Below are 19,400 nucleotides of genomic sequence, written 5' to 3' on the forward strand. Positions count from 1 at the left end.
CTGCTAATCACAACATCATAGTCATTAATTTGCTGTTAGCTGTGGTTCAGTTGCCTAGGGCATATTCACTGAGTGACTGAAATAAAGTGTTTGATGTGAAATTTAAATGGGAAAGAAACTGTCTAGACTCCTTTGAGAAGAATGTTTTCTACTAAATATGTGCGTTTTTAGGAGGAACAAGAATATCTCACAGCCTTTAATTAGCAGAGCTCTAAACATTAAAGATATTCCCAAAGTTTTAGCCCATATGGTAATATTATGGTTTAGGTTACTCACTGGTTGTATTATCTGCTATTTCAGGTCCCTGTAAGAGCTTATTAAGCTCCCTTGCCATAACCAGGGATCTGGAAAAACTGAGAGCATTGTCCTCAGAGTTATACATGTCCATCCCAAAAAAGAGTCTCAGAGTCAAAAAGAAATTCCCAGCTCCTGTTGCCAGTCCTGGGGAGAAGCAGCAGGGCAGGGGTGGAGTAGAGGCTATGCTCCAATGCTAAACTTACAAACCTGTATTCACCCTATGTGATGTGGGCATTTTTCCTCACTTTCCTTTGGAGATCTCCAATTAAAGACCAGCTTTTATATTACTTCCTGTATTAAATTGTCTCAAAAGTGTGTTGCTTTGTTTCTAGATTTTTAACACATCATATCCACCATCTTAGGGTGAAAGCAGCATGGAGAAGGGTGCAGAAGCCCTGCTCGTGCCACCCCTCAGTCTGCAGGCTGGATGGAAGAGCCACAGAGTGTTCTCTATCTCACATTGATTCATTTGTCCTGTGTTTAGGGGAAAGAGGTTTATTGTTTTTACTGTGCTTTATTTAGAAGGATGATTTTATCAGTGTTCCTTGATTTTATAGTCGTTTTTTCATTTGTGACAACTTTCTGGTTGAACTTTAGCTAATCACACACAGCCAAAAACTTGTCTGCTGTCAAGAGCATGGTTCTGTTTCCAAAATGCACATTAATTTTCCCATTGTACAAAAGGATGGAGACAAGTAGCTCACAGGTCTCCATGGCAAAAATTTTAAATGGATTAAAATCCAAATGTGGAGATTTCAAAAAGAAATTGAAACAAGATAGTGAGCAGAAAAAGAACTACAACAACACCTCATTATTTCCTAGTAATGGTTTGTAAATGAAGAATGCATCAGTTCTGAGACAAAAATGCAAAATATATGGCCACATTAGGAAGTAAGGAAATAAGATGATTAGCAAAGGGGGCACTGGAAACAAAAATGTTTTCCAAGAAAGGGAAAGACCTGAAAAACTGTGATCACTTTGGTTCTTGCTTACAAATATGTGCTAGTGTTTAAGTACCTGAGCTACCACCATTAGAGCCCAAGAGGAGGATCATATATGGTAGCCAGCACTGTGGCTATGGACTTACACTTGCAGTGGTAGGATTAGACACTTATAAGACTCTTCTACTCCAGCTGTAAGCTAGAAAAACCCCGTGGGCTGTGGTCAGATTGTCACACTGCAATGAACTCAAGCATGAGCCAATTGTCTTGGAAGGATGCACTCCCAGAGAGGCTCATTAGGCTCCATACAGTACCACACTTTAAATAAATGGCTGGGAAGATGATGAAGCTGGGGGATTTTCATCTGCCAACTTGACCATTCTTGTGTTGTTACTGCAAAAATTGTCCTAAAAGAAATCTGAATTGCTGGTAGATGGTAAGGCAGAGCCCACATCAGTCAGTGTTGGCAGAAAGGCATCAAAAGATTTGCAATTCTTGCATAGCCAGATACTCATGAGGACTTTTACGAAGCAGGAATGGACTGATGTGTAAGTGCTCCATTGGACTTGGAATCAATATCACTGAAAGAGAGCCAGAGATATTCAGAACAAACCCACCCAGCCTGACTATGAGTGGCTTTCTGCTGCTGGACAAGTGAGTTTAGATTATAGATCCCATTTGCTGGTTCCAATGAGGTGAAATGACTAAAAACATCACAGTCCCCAGTAAATCTGTGTTAAACTTTGCTCTAAAATTTGTCCTTGTAAGAATAGAGGCTACAGGTACTAGGGAGGAATAAGTAAGCTAATGGTGCACACTTAATAATATTTCTAAACCTACTATCCTGGAGAGGGAAACTTTGTATACTTGTTTCAGAGCATTAACTGTAATACAGAAATCAAGGGGACAGAGTCATTGAAATGGTGGTACAGTTACAAAAATAGGTAGAAAAAAAGATAACCAACAAAGAATGTTGTAAAGACAGAGCTGGTCAAAAGAAAGTATCACTGATGTCTGGTCCTGTGCAATCAAGTCTAATGAGATGAGAAAATAAGATGTTACAAGGAGGCACAAGCTGGTAGTGCTGTTTAGTCACCAGGTCCTTATCCATGGGCAGAGACCTTCATCCCATGTATGTACTGAAGAGCCTTTTGAGCAAAAGCAGAATGGGAGGTCATTGCTTTCTGCTGGGGGATTACAGCTTTTAAAACCTCATATATCTCAGATAGGAAAAGCTGAGGGTTTCCAGCTGAATGCTTCTTCCAAACAGCAAAAGTAGACATCCCTGAGAAGGAATAGAAATGGTTTGCATTTTCTGTTGTTGCATATCTGAGGAAGACTATACTTAAATTTGCTGTCAACATTGAGGTGTTGTTTTTTGGAGGAAGGTTGTGTGTAAGTCAATGTGGATGCACAAAGGAAGCCAGAATAATTGCCTGAAATACTTTCTAGCTCTGATTATTTTCATTTCTAGGCACAAGTGATTGTTTCAGCTTTCAGGAGCCTGGAAAATTATATCAACAGTCCATCATATCAGGAGGGAAACATTTCAGAGTGAAAAAGAGAGAATGGCAGCCATTGTGTTAGCCCACCTGTGTCTGATTACTTTAGTTCTAATGCACACCAATGCTAGGCCTGATAGATTGGGACAGTTTTAAGACCAGTACCTCTGAAAAGTTGCTTAGGATAGAGTTAACCTTATATGAAATTATGAGGTATTCTGATGCTCTTCGCTTAGAAACCATTGAGCAGCTTTATGTTACTTTTTTGCTCAGTTACTTTTTTGTGTACATCAGTAAGCATGCAGAGAGCCACGTGAATCATGTGCAGGTAAAATCTTTCTGTGGTCATGTTATATGGAGCCTTTTGTGTCCAGGCAATGAAAAGAGTTCTTGGAGGAAAGAGCATGGTATTTTGAGAAAAAACCATGTGAGAAAAAAAAAAAACATTTTGAGAATAAACCATGTGATACTTTTCCCACTTGGAGCATAAGCTGGAAACTACACACATGCTGTGTGGATTCTTCCCATCCTATAGAAAATAGGACTTCTGGAAATTGGAATATTCATATGCAAGTTGCTGTACTGCATCATCCTCCTCCTGAGCACAGCAGTGTATAGTGCTCTGAGGGTTGGCTAATACTTCAGGGCAAAAATTATTACTCTTAAGATCATGTTCTGATTTGTAGACCCAAGGGACAGATTTTTCCATCAGAATAAGGAAATAAATGTGTGTGTATGCATGTTGAATGCAAATGCTAATTTATGGTTATGTACAGCCATTCATTTAAATGTTTTGATAAGTATTTGCACTCATAAATCTGTTAACTGTAAATTTAGATTAGTCCATCAAATTTACTATTGGTCTGATCCAAACCTGCTGAAATTCCTAAGGTTTCGTATTGACCTGAGCATTTCTGGATCAGATGCTGCCAACTGTTTTCACAAACAACTAAAAATGGGTCTAGAATAGAGATGAACTAGAAACCTTTTGGAATTGGCCATAAGTCTTTGTTTAGACATCTTTCCACTGAACAAAGTTGCATAGGGGAAACTTTTACCCTGCTCTTCTTGTTTCTTCTACTGTACCTGAGCATTGCAGTAGATACAGTGCAGCAGTAACACGCGGGTTCCCTCTTCCAGTAATACTCATCCCATTGTGATGAGAGAAGGTATTTCAGGAGCAAATTCAAATTTATCAGTTCTGTGACATTACACTTTTGAAGTGATTGATTTTTATTGGCATTTTTTCCTTAGAAATAAAGGAGTAATTTCAGATTAGCAGTCTGAGTGAGGCTGTTTTTCTGAATAAAGTTACTTAAACCCCTATAAGTATTTATGGGTTGAGGCTCTCCTGGGCCACTGAAGAGTGGTCTCAGTGATATTCATTCTCAGTGAACAGCCCACCATTGCTGTAATAGTCCAGGAGAGACCTGCCTGCCTGGTGAATTCCTGTTTAAGACCTTTTCAACACATGGATTACTTAAACAATAAAACAAACAGATCTGTCTATCTTGTGAATACATATTTAGGGCCTTTTTAACATGAGGATTAGTGAGCTGATGGCCTGTAACAGCTCCCTCCAGAGCTCTGATAGTCTGCAAACACCCCTGTGTGAGCATTACAGGAGCTTGCAGCAACACAACTGGAACTCCTCCTCAATTGCTAGCACCTGAACAAACAGGTTTTTATGGAAACAGCTTCTGTGCACACACTGCCAGCGCTGCTGATTGCTGCTGTCAGGCTCTTTTGTTTTGTTACTTGATGAGTGTTTCTGCACAATGAAGCTAGATATCAGGTTGTGCTTGCTTTTTCACTTTATTTCCTACTGTGACTGGAATCTTTATATTTTACCCTGAACTTCTTAAAATTTGAGATAAATCACAAAATGCACCTCTAGGAAGTAAAAGACAGTTTTTGAATTCAGCAACCACCAGACATAATTTAAAAGAGAAGGCTTCAAGAAATATGGATCCTTATAGAGATATGAGTGTTGTAGTTTAGAAGAGCTGAACTGGTGGACAAGGTTGTGTCTCTTCATTGTCATCAGACCTGACTGGTATGGTAGGAGAAATAGGAACAAACTTGCTGTGCTGTAGATTTTCAATGGAAAAAGCAGGTGCTTCTCACCACATGCCTTACCTCATGGAGCTGCTGTTGTGGTGGAGGGACTGAACTGACAGCTCAAAGTGGGCTTAGATAATTTGGGACTTCATCATAGAATTGTGGAAAGGATTGGATTGGAAGGGACCTTAAAGATAGTGTAGTTCCAACCCCTGCCATTGGCAGGGACACCTCTCACTTGACCAGGTTGTTCAAAGCCTCATCCAGCGCAGCCTTGAACACTGCCAGGGATGGAGCATCCTCAGCTCCTCTGGGTGTCTCACCACCCTCATATGAAGAACTAATTCCTAATATCTAATCTAAATGTGCCCTCTTTGATTTTAAAGCCCTTGCCCCTTGTCCTGTCATGACATGCCCATGTGTAAAGTCATCTCCAGCTCCCTTGTAGCCCCCCTTAGGTGTGAAAGGCTGCTCTGAGTTCTTCCTGAGGCTTTATCTTTTCCAGGCTGAACAACCCCAATTCTCTCAGTCTGTTATCACAGGAGGGACACTTGGCACATTGTTTCTTTTCTGACCATTGGTTCAAACCTAGCAGTTACAGCTGAATTGTGGTTGCCCCATGGTATAGAGACATTTACTGACACCATTATTCTGATTTTTTTGTGTCACTTTTTAATATTATATGGTACTTGCTGATAGGAAGTATCATGGAGGAAGTGAACAAGTATGTGTGTGCCTGTAGTTTGTGGTTTTGGCTGCTTAGGAAGGTCTGGTTTGTGGGAACTTGGGGTGATTTGCCCATTTTTTCCCCCATTCCACCTGTTCTATCATACAAATATAAAGAGAAAAAATGGACTCTGTTTTAAAGCTATCTTGTAAAGAATTCTCCTGGATTAGTAAATAGATTATTAGAGTTGTTTCAGTTGGACCTGAGGAAGCACTTATAATGGTCAGGGCTTCTAAAACCTTTCCTTGTGATTTCTTCCTGCTAACTCAAAAGAGTTCTGGGTGGCAAATGCCCAGCCTGTGACCCAGCTATTGACTAAAAATAGAAAAGGTCACAGTTGAAATAAAAAAGGGGAAAGTGGCACTGGAATATTTTTTGCTTTATTTCTCTTAATAACACTGGATAATAATTAAAAGAAGACTGAGCATGCATTTGGCATAAAACAGCATAAGATTATGTATTTTTAAAATACCCTTGAATTTACGTCAGTATAATTTACCCCTAGACAATAATAAACATGGAATTTCTCCCTAGCTGTGGTCAATTGTACACTGTAAATGAGCAAAGGATTGATAAAAGGAGCAGCCCTTTTCTTTCAGTTTTTCATTTGTCTTTTAAGTATTGAGGTCACTTTTCAGGTATAAATAAATTCAACAAAACCATTCTATTGAGGTTCTGCAGTGTTATGATGTCCTGTATTGCTACATGAATTCACAAGCGGGTGAACTAAGGACAGTTGTATTGAGAGACTTGCCAAGTCAATCAGTGGCAGAACTGGCAATAAAAGCCAGAAGCCTTTAATTGTAATGCATCTCTTTTTTTGGCCATTAAATCACTCTTCTTCCTTGCTAGTCATTGGGTCATTTAGATACAAGGCAATGTCAGGGTAATTTCTGCCACAGTTGTTCGCTGATTTTGAGTGTATTGCTGTATATTATCACAAAATCCTGACATTCAAAGTGAATGAATTTGCTGTCATCTCACTTCCTCTAAGTAACAAATATGCCAATTTAGGGATTTGAATTGTGTCCATGACTGCAGAGGATCATGAGAGAATGGGGAGAAAAAGACACAAAACTGGCATGGACAAATTTATCAAGGTTATTACCATTTATTGTGTTTTAAAAGAGGAGAAAATATATATCAAGTCAGTGATATTCATTCTGTTTCATGATTTCATAAAACAAGCTCAGGGTTACTCCTTATTTCACCAGGAAGCTAATAAAAATTCTTGTTGTCAGAGCTTATGTTGTTCCATGAAAATGAAGAAAAGTTACTTTAGTTCAGCAACACTTTATTGCTGGGCAACATTACAATATATGGAATGTGCATTTCAGTCAGTGAAGGAAGAGAAAGGTGCTGGTAATATTTTCCTATTTATGGAAATCTGTGGATTATAAATCTTCTGTTTTGGAGAAATTCTTTGTTTAGACAGGTCTTACATTATTATCCCACATACTTCCATATATGCTTTAGAGTCAAAATGTTTCTAAGGGTTTTATTAATGCTATTTTTCATATGCCTTCTACTTGAATGTTCATGTAGTCTGTCTTGGAAACATGAAATCTAGCTATACAGACAAAATATGAGAGGCAATAATTTATTTTACATATTCTTTTAAAAGTAGCCTCAGTCATGTTAGCCAGTTTATTATAATATGTTGCTATTTTAAAGCTTAGATCCTAGGAAATCCTTGAGCACAGGAAATATGGGCTGAGTCACCCTAGCAAGAGGGAACCTTTTACAATAAACTGGGCTTAAAACAAGGTTTCAGTATTATTCATGCTGGGCTTTCAGAGGAGAAATAAAAAAAAAAAGCAGGAGAGGCCTTTTCTCCGAGAGTTTGCTTTTTTATTTAATGAGGGATCTCTTCAAAGAGAATGTGATAGTCATTCCTAGAGGGCATGGTTTGGTGAGCAGGAATACAGGTGAAACTGTATTGTGCATCAAAAAGCAGAAGATGAGCTTGCTTTGTATTTCATCTCATGATTTTATCAATCTGCACAAGTGTGTGTTAGGGGGTAGAGGGCATTCCGTGTGCAACAGAAGTTTGAACAGCTGAAACTCAGCATGGATGTGGTGCCCATAGACCTCACTTTGGTGCCAGGAAAATCAAAATGTGTTTTGGAAGTAATTTCTTATTTCTTCATGTGCTTGATTTATAGGCACATGTATGTGATTAAAGTGTGCATATTTTAACTATACATATTTTAATGTGTGTGTACCTCAAAGTAAACAAGACCATAGATGGGATGGAATTGTAATAGTGCTTTCTAAGAATTTCTAAGTTCAACTTTAAAATCAGCTTTTTCATAGTATTTTGCCTTTACTGTGTTTGAAAGGCATAAACTGAATTACAGGAAGGTATATTTCTCACAAATGTAATTGAAAAACTACATTTTCACTTGATTTCAATTAATATCCCAAAATAGCCTTCACACAGTTGTAGATCTGGGCTGTCCATACACATGGAGTTGTAACTGGGTAAGAGTTTGAATCTGCAGCTATGTGTTCCACTGTCCAGATAAATGCTTGCTGCAGCAGATGTTGGCACATCTGTTATGCCTCCCCATTTCGATTGGCTGCCTGGGTGTTTAGAAAGTGCTGATGAGGCAGATAAATCTTCTGACACATTTCAGGCCCAAAGCAGGCAGGCAGCAGTAACAATGATGTTTACAGAGCCAAGTACTCAGCAGTAGCATTTTAAAATACAGCAAATATGAAGTATGATTTTACCTGCACTAGGTGAAATTTATTGTATTGTATTGGTTTAATTAATTATTTAATTTACTATATCATGAAAGCTAATTATTCTAAGTGATTTTCAGCTGATCTGAACTGCAGCTATGACGCCCCTTAAATCTCTGGACCTTTTGTATCTAAGGTATATTGTCTAGAAGAAGGTGCTTGCTACAGTTTAGAAAGAACAATAAGCTATGAAGAGGTTCTTTATTAGACTTAAGAGAATGGGAAACCAGAAACAACTGCTGGGGACCTGAAGTTCCTGGTCTTATCAGAATTCTTACTTTCAACAGCTTTTCTTCTACCCAATGAAGTGTGTCAGATTTGAATGTTTTTATACCATTAGGGCCTGAAAAACTCCAGAGTATCAAAGAGGACATTCATGGACACAGAGCATATATCTGACAGTCTCAGGTGTGGAGACTGGTTTCCAAGTACAGAGAGCTTTTGCACGTCTTGGATCCCTTCCAGAGCTTAATCACACAATGAATGATAAACAGAAATGTAGAAGTCACTGTAAAGATTTTAGCACTGATGTCATGAACTAAGATTGTCTCATTCCCTTCTGTAGACATTACCACTAAATTTTCCAAGTGGCCTTCAATTACCCCTATTTGAGGCAAGTCCAGAAATTGCAGTGAACCTGTTGTAGAGGAGCAAAGAAATGGATGCTGATTATACAGCTGATATAGTTATAGTCTATAACTTGTAGTTGTAGTTACAGTCTACAGCTTCTCAGGACAACTCTTCCAGTCTTTGACTATCCTCATAGTAAGAAGCACTTCCCTAAATATCTAACTGGAATTTCCCAAGTAACAGCTGATGTCTGTTGTCTCGTGTGGCTGTCACAATGCATCTCAAAGAGTCTGGTTCTGACTTCTCTGGACTCTTGAATTTGATGTCTGAAGGAAGCAACAATATCTCCTTATTGAGTAGGTGAGTTCTCTTCAAAAAGCTAATCAAATGCAGTTCTCCCAGCTTTCCCTTTTTGGAGATGTACTCCAGCCCTCTAATTAGGTAATGGACTTCTAGTCAGATATGGAGTACTGTATTCCTACCTGAAAACCAAGAGGAGGTCCATTATAAAATTTTACATCAGAGCCATTTCCATTGGAAAACAGATGTGGGAGCAAATTCTGGAAATCCCCAAAAAGAAGAGAAAATTGAACTGGTTTAGTTTGTTGGGTTTGTTTCCCCCATCCTCAAGGAGCAAAAACCAATGTGACAGTTTAGCATGTTCACACACACTGCTCAATAGAATAGTTACTACTCCAATCTCCTTATCTTATTTTAACATAAGGTTCAGTTTCTGCCTTGTCTGTGCTATTCCCACCTCCTTTGTTTAATGAGAAGAAAGTGACAATGTAGGATCTGAGATCAGTGAAAAAGAAACACTTCACTCCATATTATCAGTTAGCTCATTATACTTTAACCTCCTCTTGCATCCTTGCAAATTCACATTTCTATTGAGGAAAACACCAATAGCAAGGACCAAAGTTGACTCCAGGAAAATTTTTCATATAAGCATTTCATCATGGATCTCTGCTCAGAAAGCAAGTATGCATGGTTTTCCCAGATACACAATACACCAGAAGGGGTGCTGAGTCTCAAGCAGGAGAAAATATGTATGCATACATATCACAGGAAAATATAGGTATGTAGTCAAGTATCTCTAATAAATTAGCATTCATACTGCACCAGGGGAGAAGAACAAAAGTAAAAAGGACAAAGTAAAAAGTAAAAAGTAAAAAGTAAAAGTAAATAGGAAGGTGGAAGAAGAAGGGAGAAAAGTAAGATCATGGCTTGTTTGAAAGAAGACAGTGGATATTTTACTTTCCAGTAAGTAATCATCCAGACAATAGGGGAAAATTGTTTTTCAATAGCATTTAGAGTATTTTAGGCTTAATATTTATCATAAGTGTTGATTTTTTAGATTTATAATTTTGGAATGTGAAGATTTGGTATCATGCACACCAGCTAAGTTTCAAGAGAAGGTTTGTGATTTCCTGGAGGATACACTGTCAGCTGTTGACCCTTTAGCAGCCAGGAAGCCTGTAACTGGTAAAGGATTTTTTTGCTTCTTTGACATATGACATACACTCACTCTAAAGTCCACCATGTGTCTTTAGGCTAGAATATCCTTTAAATGCAAGTCAGACAGGCCACACAAGGTCTGCCAGGCCCACAGACTTAGAGGTGTTCATCTCATCCTCATATGCTCCAGACCCTTCCTCCCACTGCAACACTGAATTTGTTCATAGCACAGTGATCACAGGCTTCTCATATTTGTAGTCCAGCTCCATCATTCATCCAGCCCAAGCAGTTGCCCCATCTGCTCCATGACTGCTATCCCCCTCATCCTCACTCCAAGGGGGTCTCAGCTAACCAGGGTGTCCTCCTCCTCCCACTCATGGCCAGCAGGCTGTTACTGGTCATCACACATCAGACTGCTGAATACTCACTGGCAGGCCTACCATGCCTTAAGTTTCTCCATTGTTTGATTTTTCACACAGAAGTGTAATGCACACCAAAAAATTTCACTCCAGAGCTGCAGGGTGAGAGTGAATTCCCACATCCACTGGAGCTTCTTTATTATCAAAGGATTCAGCAGCAGCAGGGCCAAATTCTGCTCCCCCAGAACAATGATATTTAAATAATAGGTGGCTATATTTAAGCATATTAATTCTGGGGTTTTCTGCTAGTTTTTTCTTTTTCTCCTTTTGTTTTCTTTTGTTTTGTTTTCTAACACTGGTATCATTGTCTACAGCATCCTGCCATCCCAGAGCATTCTTTGTCTGGACACAAAAGAGCATGTGGCTCTAAGAGTAGCTATAAAGCAGGGATCAGTAGGAAAGTGGGATTATTTTTAAGTATTTCTCATACTACATTGTGTTTGGGTTTGGATTATGCATTTGAAAAATGCTTGCTGATATTTCTACTTTCTGCTTTGATGTAAACAAATCTTGTGTCAGAGATTCTTAAATCTAAACCAGACTTTAAAAAATGAGGATTATATGAGACATCAGCCTATAAGGTAAAGCCCCCACCCCTTGGACTGAGCATTGTTTTTCCCCACCATGTGGAATGGAGATAACCCTCTGTTTCTTTGTGGTAAGCTGCCAACCAAATCCATTCTGGCAAATCTGACACCCAATGTGATTTGTCCTTTTCGATGCTGTTTATGAGAAGTCAGGACGGTCTTCTGTCAAAATTGATAAGTGGGAAGACACCAGGGAATGCAATTTTATTTGTAACAGCACAGCTGCCAGCAGTTCCAACTTGTTTACATCTAGGCTGGCTCTGTCTTGCTCCATAGCTTTTCTATTTCCATCCAAATAGCCCCCAAGTACATGGTGGATGTGCCGGTCTGTGTGAAATCTGAATAACAGAACAGACTGGGACTGTTAGAGAGAGGAAAAATAATTCATTTCTTTAGGTTATTTTTACAACTTGAGAATGTCAGTAATTTTAAAAGTGAAACACTGAACTCGACCAAATCTCCATAGACATTTACAGAATGGGTTCTAAAACTGATGTATAATGTGCTAAAATCCTGCAGTGTTTGTAACCTTCCATGGTGAAGATAGCAGAGCAGTTAAGAGCTTTGCTTTTCTGACAGAGGAATTGTTTCTCTTGTAAAAGTGGCTAGTGTTTGTAAATTAAATCCTCTGCAAGATTTTAAATACAAGTTTATTCATTGTGAAAAGAATGTGCTAGGACCCTGCAGTGACCTGTGAAGGGGAGGGCTGTTTCATTGCACTCTGTTTCACACTGAATACTTCTGGAACACAGCCTTCAATTAGCCTGTGTTACAAAGACATTAATGTATTTCCTGGAAAATCCCTTTGACAGGAGACCATAACTCTTGATGATGTTAGGATAGTTCTGAGGTCTAGGATGCCTTTGTTTGTCTGCAGTATTGCTTGCCTGCTGTCTGGAAGCCCCAGAATCCCAGGCGGTTTTGATCTTTTTTTATTGGCACACTTAAGAAAGCTGCAGTGATAGGCAGTTCCTCTATACAGGCTCTCCTGTGAGCTGTTTCTTTAGAGCAGCTCACCCTAAACACTCAGTTGTCATGGAGGTAAAGTGAGAGAAGGGCTTTATGTTAGACTGATCTATCTTATGACAGAAGAGCTTTTCTAGAAACTGAAAATTCTTGTTTCCTTTTGCCATTTCTTTTTGCATTTATGAATAGATAGGTAGTCTATGTGGTTTGTCATTAAAAGTTAGTGAAATCCAGAGATGGCTGCAAATGTCATTACTCTGATTATGAGGATTGTGGGGTGATCTGACATTTTCACCTTCTCATTATAAGCATATACCCTGTCACTGTGTTTTCAAGATTTGTAATCATGCTCTTAAATTAACTGTTAGATGATTGCCAGAAAAGATTTTCTGCAGTGTAACTGGCCTGCCTGGCATGCATTTGAATACAGATATATAAGCACTGCACAGGTATAGAAGTACTGCAGTGCCTATATAGTCATATACCAAAGTTTGTACACATAGACACATGCACATGCAGGTAAAGAATTAAATATTCAACATCCACCACAACACTGAATGTGAAATAGCTTCCTTATTATGGAATTACTTTGTTAAATATACAGCAGAGGCATCACAGACTCTCTTCATCTAAACAAAGATAGGTAGTCCATAGAAAAAAGATCACAGTTGAAATAGATTGTTTTGATGAATTCTACCAATGCTAGGATTTACATCTCTTTCTTCTGAGTTTCTTCAGATTACTTCTGGTCACCATTAAAGATATAACCTCTAAAAAAAGCCATGCTCAGTGTTGGAAGTATGATTTGGGTTATGAGACACATGATACCTGTTTGAAACACTGTCTGTTTAAAGTGTGTATCTTACCCATTGTACACACCCTGATCATTTGTACATGACACTCACAACTCCTGCACAGTACAAATTCGAGATGAAATAAACTGTGCTTTGAAGTGAAGTCTAAAGAATCACATTTATTCTGCTGATGTTTGTTTTGCTACAAACCCTCTGTTTTACACCCTCTCATTTGCAATGCATGATTTTATGTGACATGTAATACTATTATCATCTCTTCTGAATTTGAGATGAATTTTTTTCTATTTAGTAGTTAGACTGTTATCCCTCCTAGGGCTTCATTAGATTGCACTGTTCCTGTATGAAGAGTTAAGGTTCTGTTTGTATTATTTTTATTTCATGAGCAGAATTACTTGCCAGTGATGATGAGTGTGTGGCATTATGAAAATTAAATATAATACAAAGTAGCAATGTAAACGACCGGTGATTTAGCAGCCTGGAAAAGGTAAATCCTTCAGGTCAGGTGGAGGAAAAGACCAAGAAAGTGAATGCTATTAGCAAGATCTGCCAGGTTCCTGGCTCTTTGAAGCCCTGTCTGAAAATTATCCCAATGCTTGCATCATTGAGATGCAAGATAAGTGATGAGACAAGAACTGCAGAGTTGGAATTACTAAACACTTTTATGAGACTGAGACTGATCTTTTCTTAGTTTCCATAATTTACAGAAACTAACAAGAAGCTGAAAAAAATTACTTGCAGAAACTTCTTATAGTAACTGTGACAGAAAGCGTGAAAAGCAGTCAAAATTCAGCTGGAGGTTGGTCTCACCCATAAAGGTGCAGAATCAAGATGATAGTGCAGAATGAATCTTAATTTTAAGGTGTGTAATCCACATAGTCCCTTAGCTCTTCTGTTTGAGGCCTCAGAAGACTGGCACTAGCTCAGACAGATGAGGATTTTTTTTTCAGTGTAACTAATTTATTAAAATAAGTCTGACTTTAATGCACTTTCTCAGTTAATTCCTTATTGAGCTATTCTGTAAGTACTCTGATCTCGGCCTTTTGTGCTTCCTTCATTCAATTACTCATTCTGTCAATTATACCATTAGCAAGATGAACAGTAAAAGCAGCTTGTCAGCAATTGCTACAGGTAACAAGGAAAAGCAAAGACACAAGTAACTATTCTTTTTCTTATTTTGCTTTATTATTTTGGTGTTGTTTTTTCTTAAAATGTGCACTAGACACTATGCTTCTCCGCTTTGGATCATCAGATATTGGGCCCCTTATTCCATTCAGTAAGCCTTGATTTCTTCTGAAAGGGCTGTGGCACAGAATAACTTGCCTGACACAAGACACTGCTTTACAGGTAAACAAGGACATAATCAAAAAACCTGTAAGCTGAACCTTGATATTGCAATAATATCAGCTAGTAAGAATTATAATCTGGGTTTGGTCCAAAAGGTACCAGTAATCCTTCACTCACTGATACAGAAAAATTGCTGAACCCGCAGACATGTCCATAGAGTGCGTCTGTTGGAATTCTTTTGCCTTAAAACACCATTACATTACTGTGGGCTTTGTAAATTGAACTTGACAGCCATATTTCAAACATTTTAGAATTAAGATAAAGCATCACTGAACTGCATTGTTTGTTTCACCACACAAGGAGTTTTTCAGATTGGCAGCACTTTTTCTTTCTGCTGATGGAGTAGGAATCCTTCTGCAGTATGCTGTGGTGATTTCCTTTTCTAAAGCCTCTGTGTGTCCTGCTGCGCTGGCTCTTAATTTAAAACCTGGTTTTTTCATACTTGTAAACAGCAAAGTTTCCCTTCTCACTCCTGTCTTTTTTTCTTCCCCTCTATTTAGGAGTGTTGTTTGAACTGGAGAGGGAAGAAAGAGGAAAGAGTCTTTTGGTTTTATAGGCTAGACTATACTGATCTTTTCCTCTAAAGACAATGGAGCTAAATAGAATGAATAGATTCTAGTTAATGCTCAGAATTAAAATAGTTGACTGTATCACAAACTGAAAATGTTTAGGATCTTCTGTCTTGCCATGTCACAAAAATATAAACTTTGAGTAACAGGTTCTGTTACACTGAGGAGTAACACTAATTAAAATTAATTTGTTTTTTGACTATTAATTTGTTTTTTGTCTCAAGGACAAGGTAATATTCTCATTGTAATGAAGAGTTTAAGGTCAACTGATCACACAATGTCCATTTAGGAAAAATACTGTTATGTTTGGATTTGATGCTGCCCCTTCTAGTGGCAGAGTTCATTGGACCCACTACTCTGGATACTGCATGGATGAGGAAAGCTCAGTAGCTGTGACAGTTTTGATAGTCTGTCTTAGTCATTTGAATGGGTTCAGCAATTGCTGGAAAGGCAGATGGGGAGTTTTTAGAAGGATGTAGAATATTTATAGTATTCCTACAGTGTTTTTCAAATGCTCTGCAATCATTTATTCTTTAATGTGCTGCTACTCTGGTAGTGTTTTTCTGCTTATAGATAAGGAAAACAAGTCACAAAAAGTTGTATGAGGTGACTATAAGAAAGCAGTTACAATCAAACAGGGAATAGGGACTTAAAAGCAGAAAACTTCTGGAACTCTGCAAAAAAATCTGTCTTACGAGGCAAGATATTCCTTTTTGGTTTTTTTTTTTTGTAAAGTGCAATAAATTTGAGATGGTAGGGAAATTTCAATCCTACATGATCTGCATCTCTTTTCTGACTTTTCTATGTCTGCAGAAATTGGCTACTTTGTAAATTTGCATCCCAGTCTTTCAAGAAGGGATAGTCCTTACTCTGATTTCCATGTCTGTCTTTTAACCAAATAATTTATGGCAAAACACTTTAAAGTATTGTCTTTACTGTGAAAATGCACTGAATTTTTGTTCTGGTCACTCAGAGAAAAAAAAGCAACAAGGTGAAGATTTAGCCATTTGGCATTGATTTCTGTCACTTGGCAGCAAAGTACTCTTCAAAGTGTTGAGAGGTGCTGCCCGCAGTGTGCCCAAAGAGGGGAAGGCTGTCATCTCCTGAGCTCTTCCTGAGCTTCAGTCCCTCTCCTCCCACCATCTGTCTGTCAGCACTATTCATGAATGTCCAAATACCATTTCTCATAGATTTTGAAAATGCTGAGTCTTGAAGACTGGCAGTTCAGTCCCTACATGCACACAGAGAAAACCCAAAGAGAAAGCAGCTGTGTGTGTGTGTGCGTGCACATGCATGCATATATCAAAAAAGATTTCAGAGAAGGAAATTATTTGCAAATTCATTACTGCTGCCAAACCTACTGTTTCTTCTGTTGAAAACCAGTTGTGAGGAGAAAAACTCCACAGCGCTATAAAGCATCTATTGCAAAATACTATGTCAAATGTATTTGACTGTGATAGTTCTCTAGTCTCTAGTGTTTCACTTGCTGCTGTTCCATTGAAATTGTTTCATACATGCTTATTACTCAGACTTAGCAGATTAGTGGGCTTTTGCTCTGAGAGATGATTTGCTATTTCATGCAAAGTGGTTTTAAATTTTCCTAAAATATGTTTCAACTCTGGTTTGTTTGCTTGTGACCAGGAAGAATAGTATTTCCTGTAAAAAAAAGAGATGCCATGTGGTTAGTAGTGCAGATGAGCTATGGGCCAAAGGAAGTTATCTGGAATGACCTCCAGTGCAAAGCAACAGACCTTACTCACCTTCTCCCTCATGCCGAATGAGATATCACTTGAGTATGTACTTGAGTATACATATATATACTCAATATACTATATATAGGCATCTATACTGAAAAACAAAAAATGGTTGTTGGGGACTTTATTACTAAGTGCCAGGATCTCAGTTGTAGGTATCTACAGCTTCTCTGCAGCCACAGCCATGTGCAGTCATCAGAATACACCCCATATAATCATTTAGGAAAGAGATAGTCCAGGACTACCAAGTACTAACCTCAGCTCTCAGATCTGTTACTGGGCAGAGAAATGAGAGCTGTGGTAGCTCAGGTACTGTGTGCAGCCAGGGCTATTGCAGCACAGCCAGAGGACATTAGTCACTGTTACTTGTCATCAGCTGCTTCCCTGAGCTGGTTTTGGCAAATCTCTTGTACACACAGGATGAAGCCTCTAGGCTCATCCTCATATTCCTTTGCTCTTTCATTCCCTAAATGGTTGATTTTTTCTGCTCATTGAGCCAGCACTCTAAGAGAATTCAGCCTGAAATATTGGTAGTTTTGTAGCAGTATTTTGAGTCGAAACATCTATGAGAATTTTAAGGTCATTCACATCTGAAGAAATTGTGTTCAGAGCAGTCCTTGGGGCCCCTGTGCACCCTCAGCTTGGAGATACAAGAGGTTGTGCCAGCAGGACAATGAAAGTTAATGGATTTAAGCTTGTGCACAGCTCCCTGTTTGCCTTGATTTAAAGGTCCCAGTTTCAGTCCTTTATGGTGTATTTAGGTTTCCTTATAGGCCTCCAAGGAACCACAAACTTCTTTATTCCTTAAAAGTATACCTTGTTGCTGTAATTGAAGCCATTTTGTTACTGTAATTTCTCCCTAATATTACAGTTCTAGTCAAGTGGTCTTTCCCTCTGGAAGCATCAATTACTCTGGGTTTTGAATAGGCCTCCTTCCAGTATACATCCTTTTGCTCCCAATGCCAAAATCAGGTCACTGCTATTCTCTTCCCTAATAAAACATGCTTCTGTGTTTCTTCTTTCAAACCCAATGTGTAATGTGTACAGATGAATAATTCCACTCCTTACCACCCTATGTAGAACTCCCGCCATATGTAAGAAAATCTAAATACTACAGATTTCATGAGTTTTTTCTACATTTTATTTGTTTTAATGAAGACACTGAGTATCCAAAGTCCAGAGAGAAGCTTCTAGGGTTTGTGTAGGTAGTGAACCTGTGTAGATTTGAATTCTCATGAGGGAGTAGGGGAGCAAGCCATAGCAGTGCACTTTGTAAAAGATCTTCAGCTGAAATGAAAACATCACGAGGCTCGTTGGCTAACCCATGTGTGTGAAGTACACGTTTTTCTGTAAGTTGTGCTTTTTTGACAACTGGGCCCTACACCTTACTGGATTCAGTAGTGGATCCTCACTGCTGTGCACCCAGTGCCTTTTTGTGGATTAGTCTGTATGACATGTCTGGGAATGGGGGGGAACAGGCTTTGTATCACAGAGAATTCTGTATCTGAGAACTGAAGCAAAGGTTGGTCTCCCTCCTTTTATTGCATAGCCACAGAAGCAGAAGTTGTCAGGGTCCAAATGTGACCTGAAGACTGTCTTTATGTACAAACACCAACCAAAGTTTCCTACTTGAAACCAAGCTAATACTCTGTGTTATTGGGTTCATCCTGCTTTATTACAACAATCTGTTTCACAGTGTTCAAACCAAGTGCAGCTTTGCCTTTTTGTGAATGGTTCCCCTATGAAACTCTAAAGATGCTTAACTCAGATTGGTGTATGTAATAGTTATCACTCTACCATCTGCCCAAAAACTTGCACTTTTCATGAGATGGCACTGCTGGGACATCTGGCACTAAAAATATGTTTTCTGCATCATCTCACAATTGAGGAAGATGCCACTGCTGTTTAGCTCCACAGGAGATTCCTTGAAGCATCTTTCTGTTATCTAACAGCTTCTGCAATGAAGCACCAGTACACTGGCCAGGGAAGGAATTATGCCATTAATGGAAGCCTGTACTTCTGCTTTATGGCTTGGATTGCTGTCAGAAGGGAGTGGCACTTCTGTGATGGATTGATTGATGGTATCCAGTCTGTCTTACATGCTATAAATCAGCTATTGTGATGTGACTAGAAGGACTATGTAATCTATTATAACTCAGCTTCTATTACCCAAAAGTCAAAGACCTGCAAAATCAATGCACAGCTATATTTCTCAAAGTTTGGCATGTCTCACCAAACAGTTTCTGTATAGCTTGAACTTGCATTGTACTGGGATTTCCTTCTTAATTCATGGAATAATTTCTCCCTTAAAGATCTACCCGTAACATTGTGTCCCAAGATTGAGCAGAGGAGTAGGTCATACCCCATGAATATCTCAGCAGCTTGGTGCTCCCTTGTGCTGTGCAGTTCTTTCCACCCTTGGCAAGAGCCGCCACAAAAGCCTGTGAATTTTCTTGTAGGAGGTGGAGCTGTGCCGCATTGGCAGCCAGGAGAAGCTGGGGCTGACTGTCTGCTACAGAACTGATGATGAGGAGGACATGGGAATCTATGTCAGTGAGGTAAGGACATGGCCCTGGGAGCAGCATGGGAGAGGTTCATGGAGGACTACACATGCCAGGGAATCAACGGCAAAGTGCTCTTAG

General features: G+C 38.9%; 1 protein-coding gene across 3 annotated transcripts in view; it reads left to right on the forward strand.

Annotated features, from left to right (window-relative positions):
- The window catches only part of PDZRN4 (PDZ domain containing ring finger 4), a 260,016-nt gene that overhangs the window by 223,786 nt on the left and 16,830 nt on the right, over window positions 1–19,400 (forward strand). For all 3 annotated transcript variants that reach the window (XM_059472351.1, XM_059472350.1, XM_059472352.1), the window contains one exon: window positions 19,218–19,316. In XM_059472351.1, coding sequence (XP_059328334.1) covers window positions 19,218–19,316 — 99 coding nt within the window. The remainder of the gene's footprint in view (window positions 1–19,217; window positions 19,317–19,400) is intronic.

The sequence above is a fragment of the Ammospiza nelsoni genome, chromosome 5 (genome assembly GCF_027579445.1).
Source record: "Ammospiza nelsoni isolate bAmmNel1 chromosome 5, bAmmNel1.pri, whole genome shotgun sequence".
NCBI lineage: Eukaryota > Metazoa > Chordata > Aves > Passeriformes > Passerellidae > Ammospiza > Ammospiza nelsoni.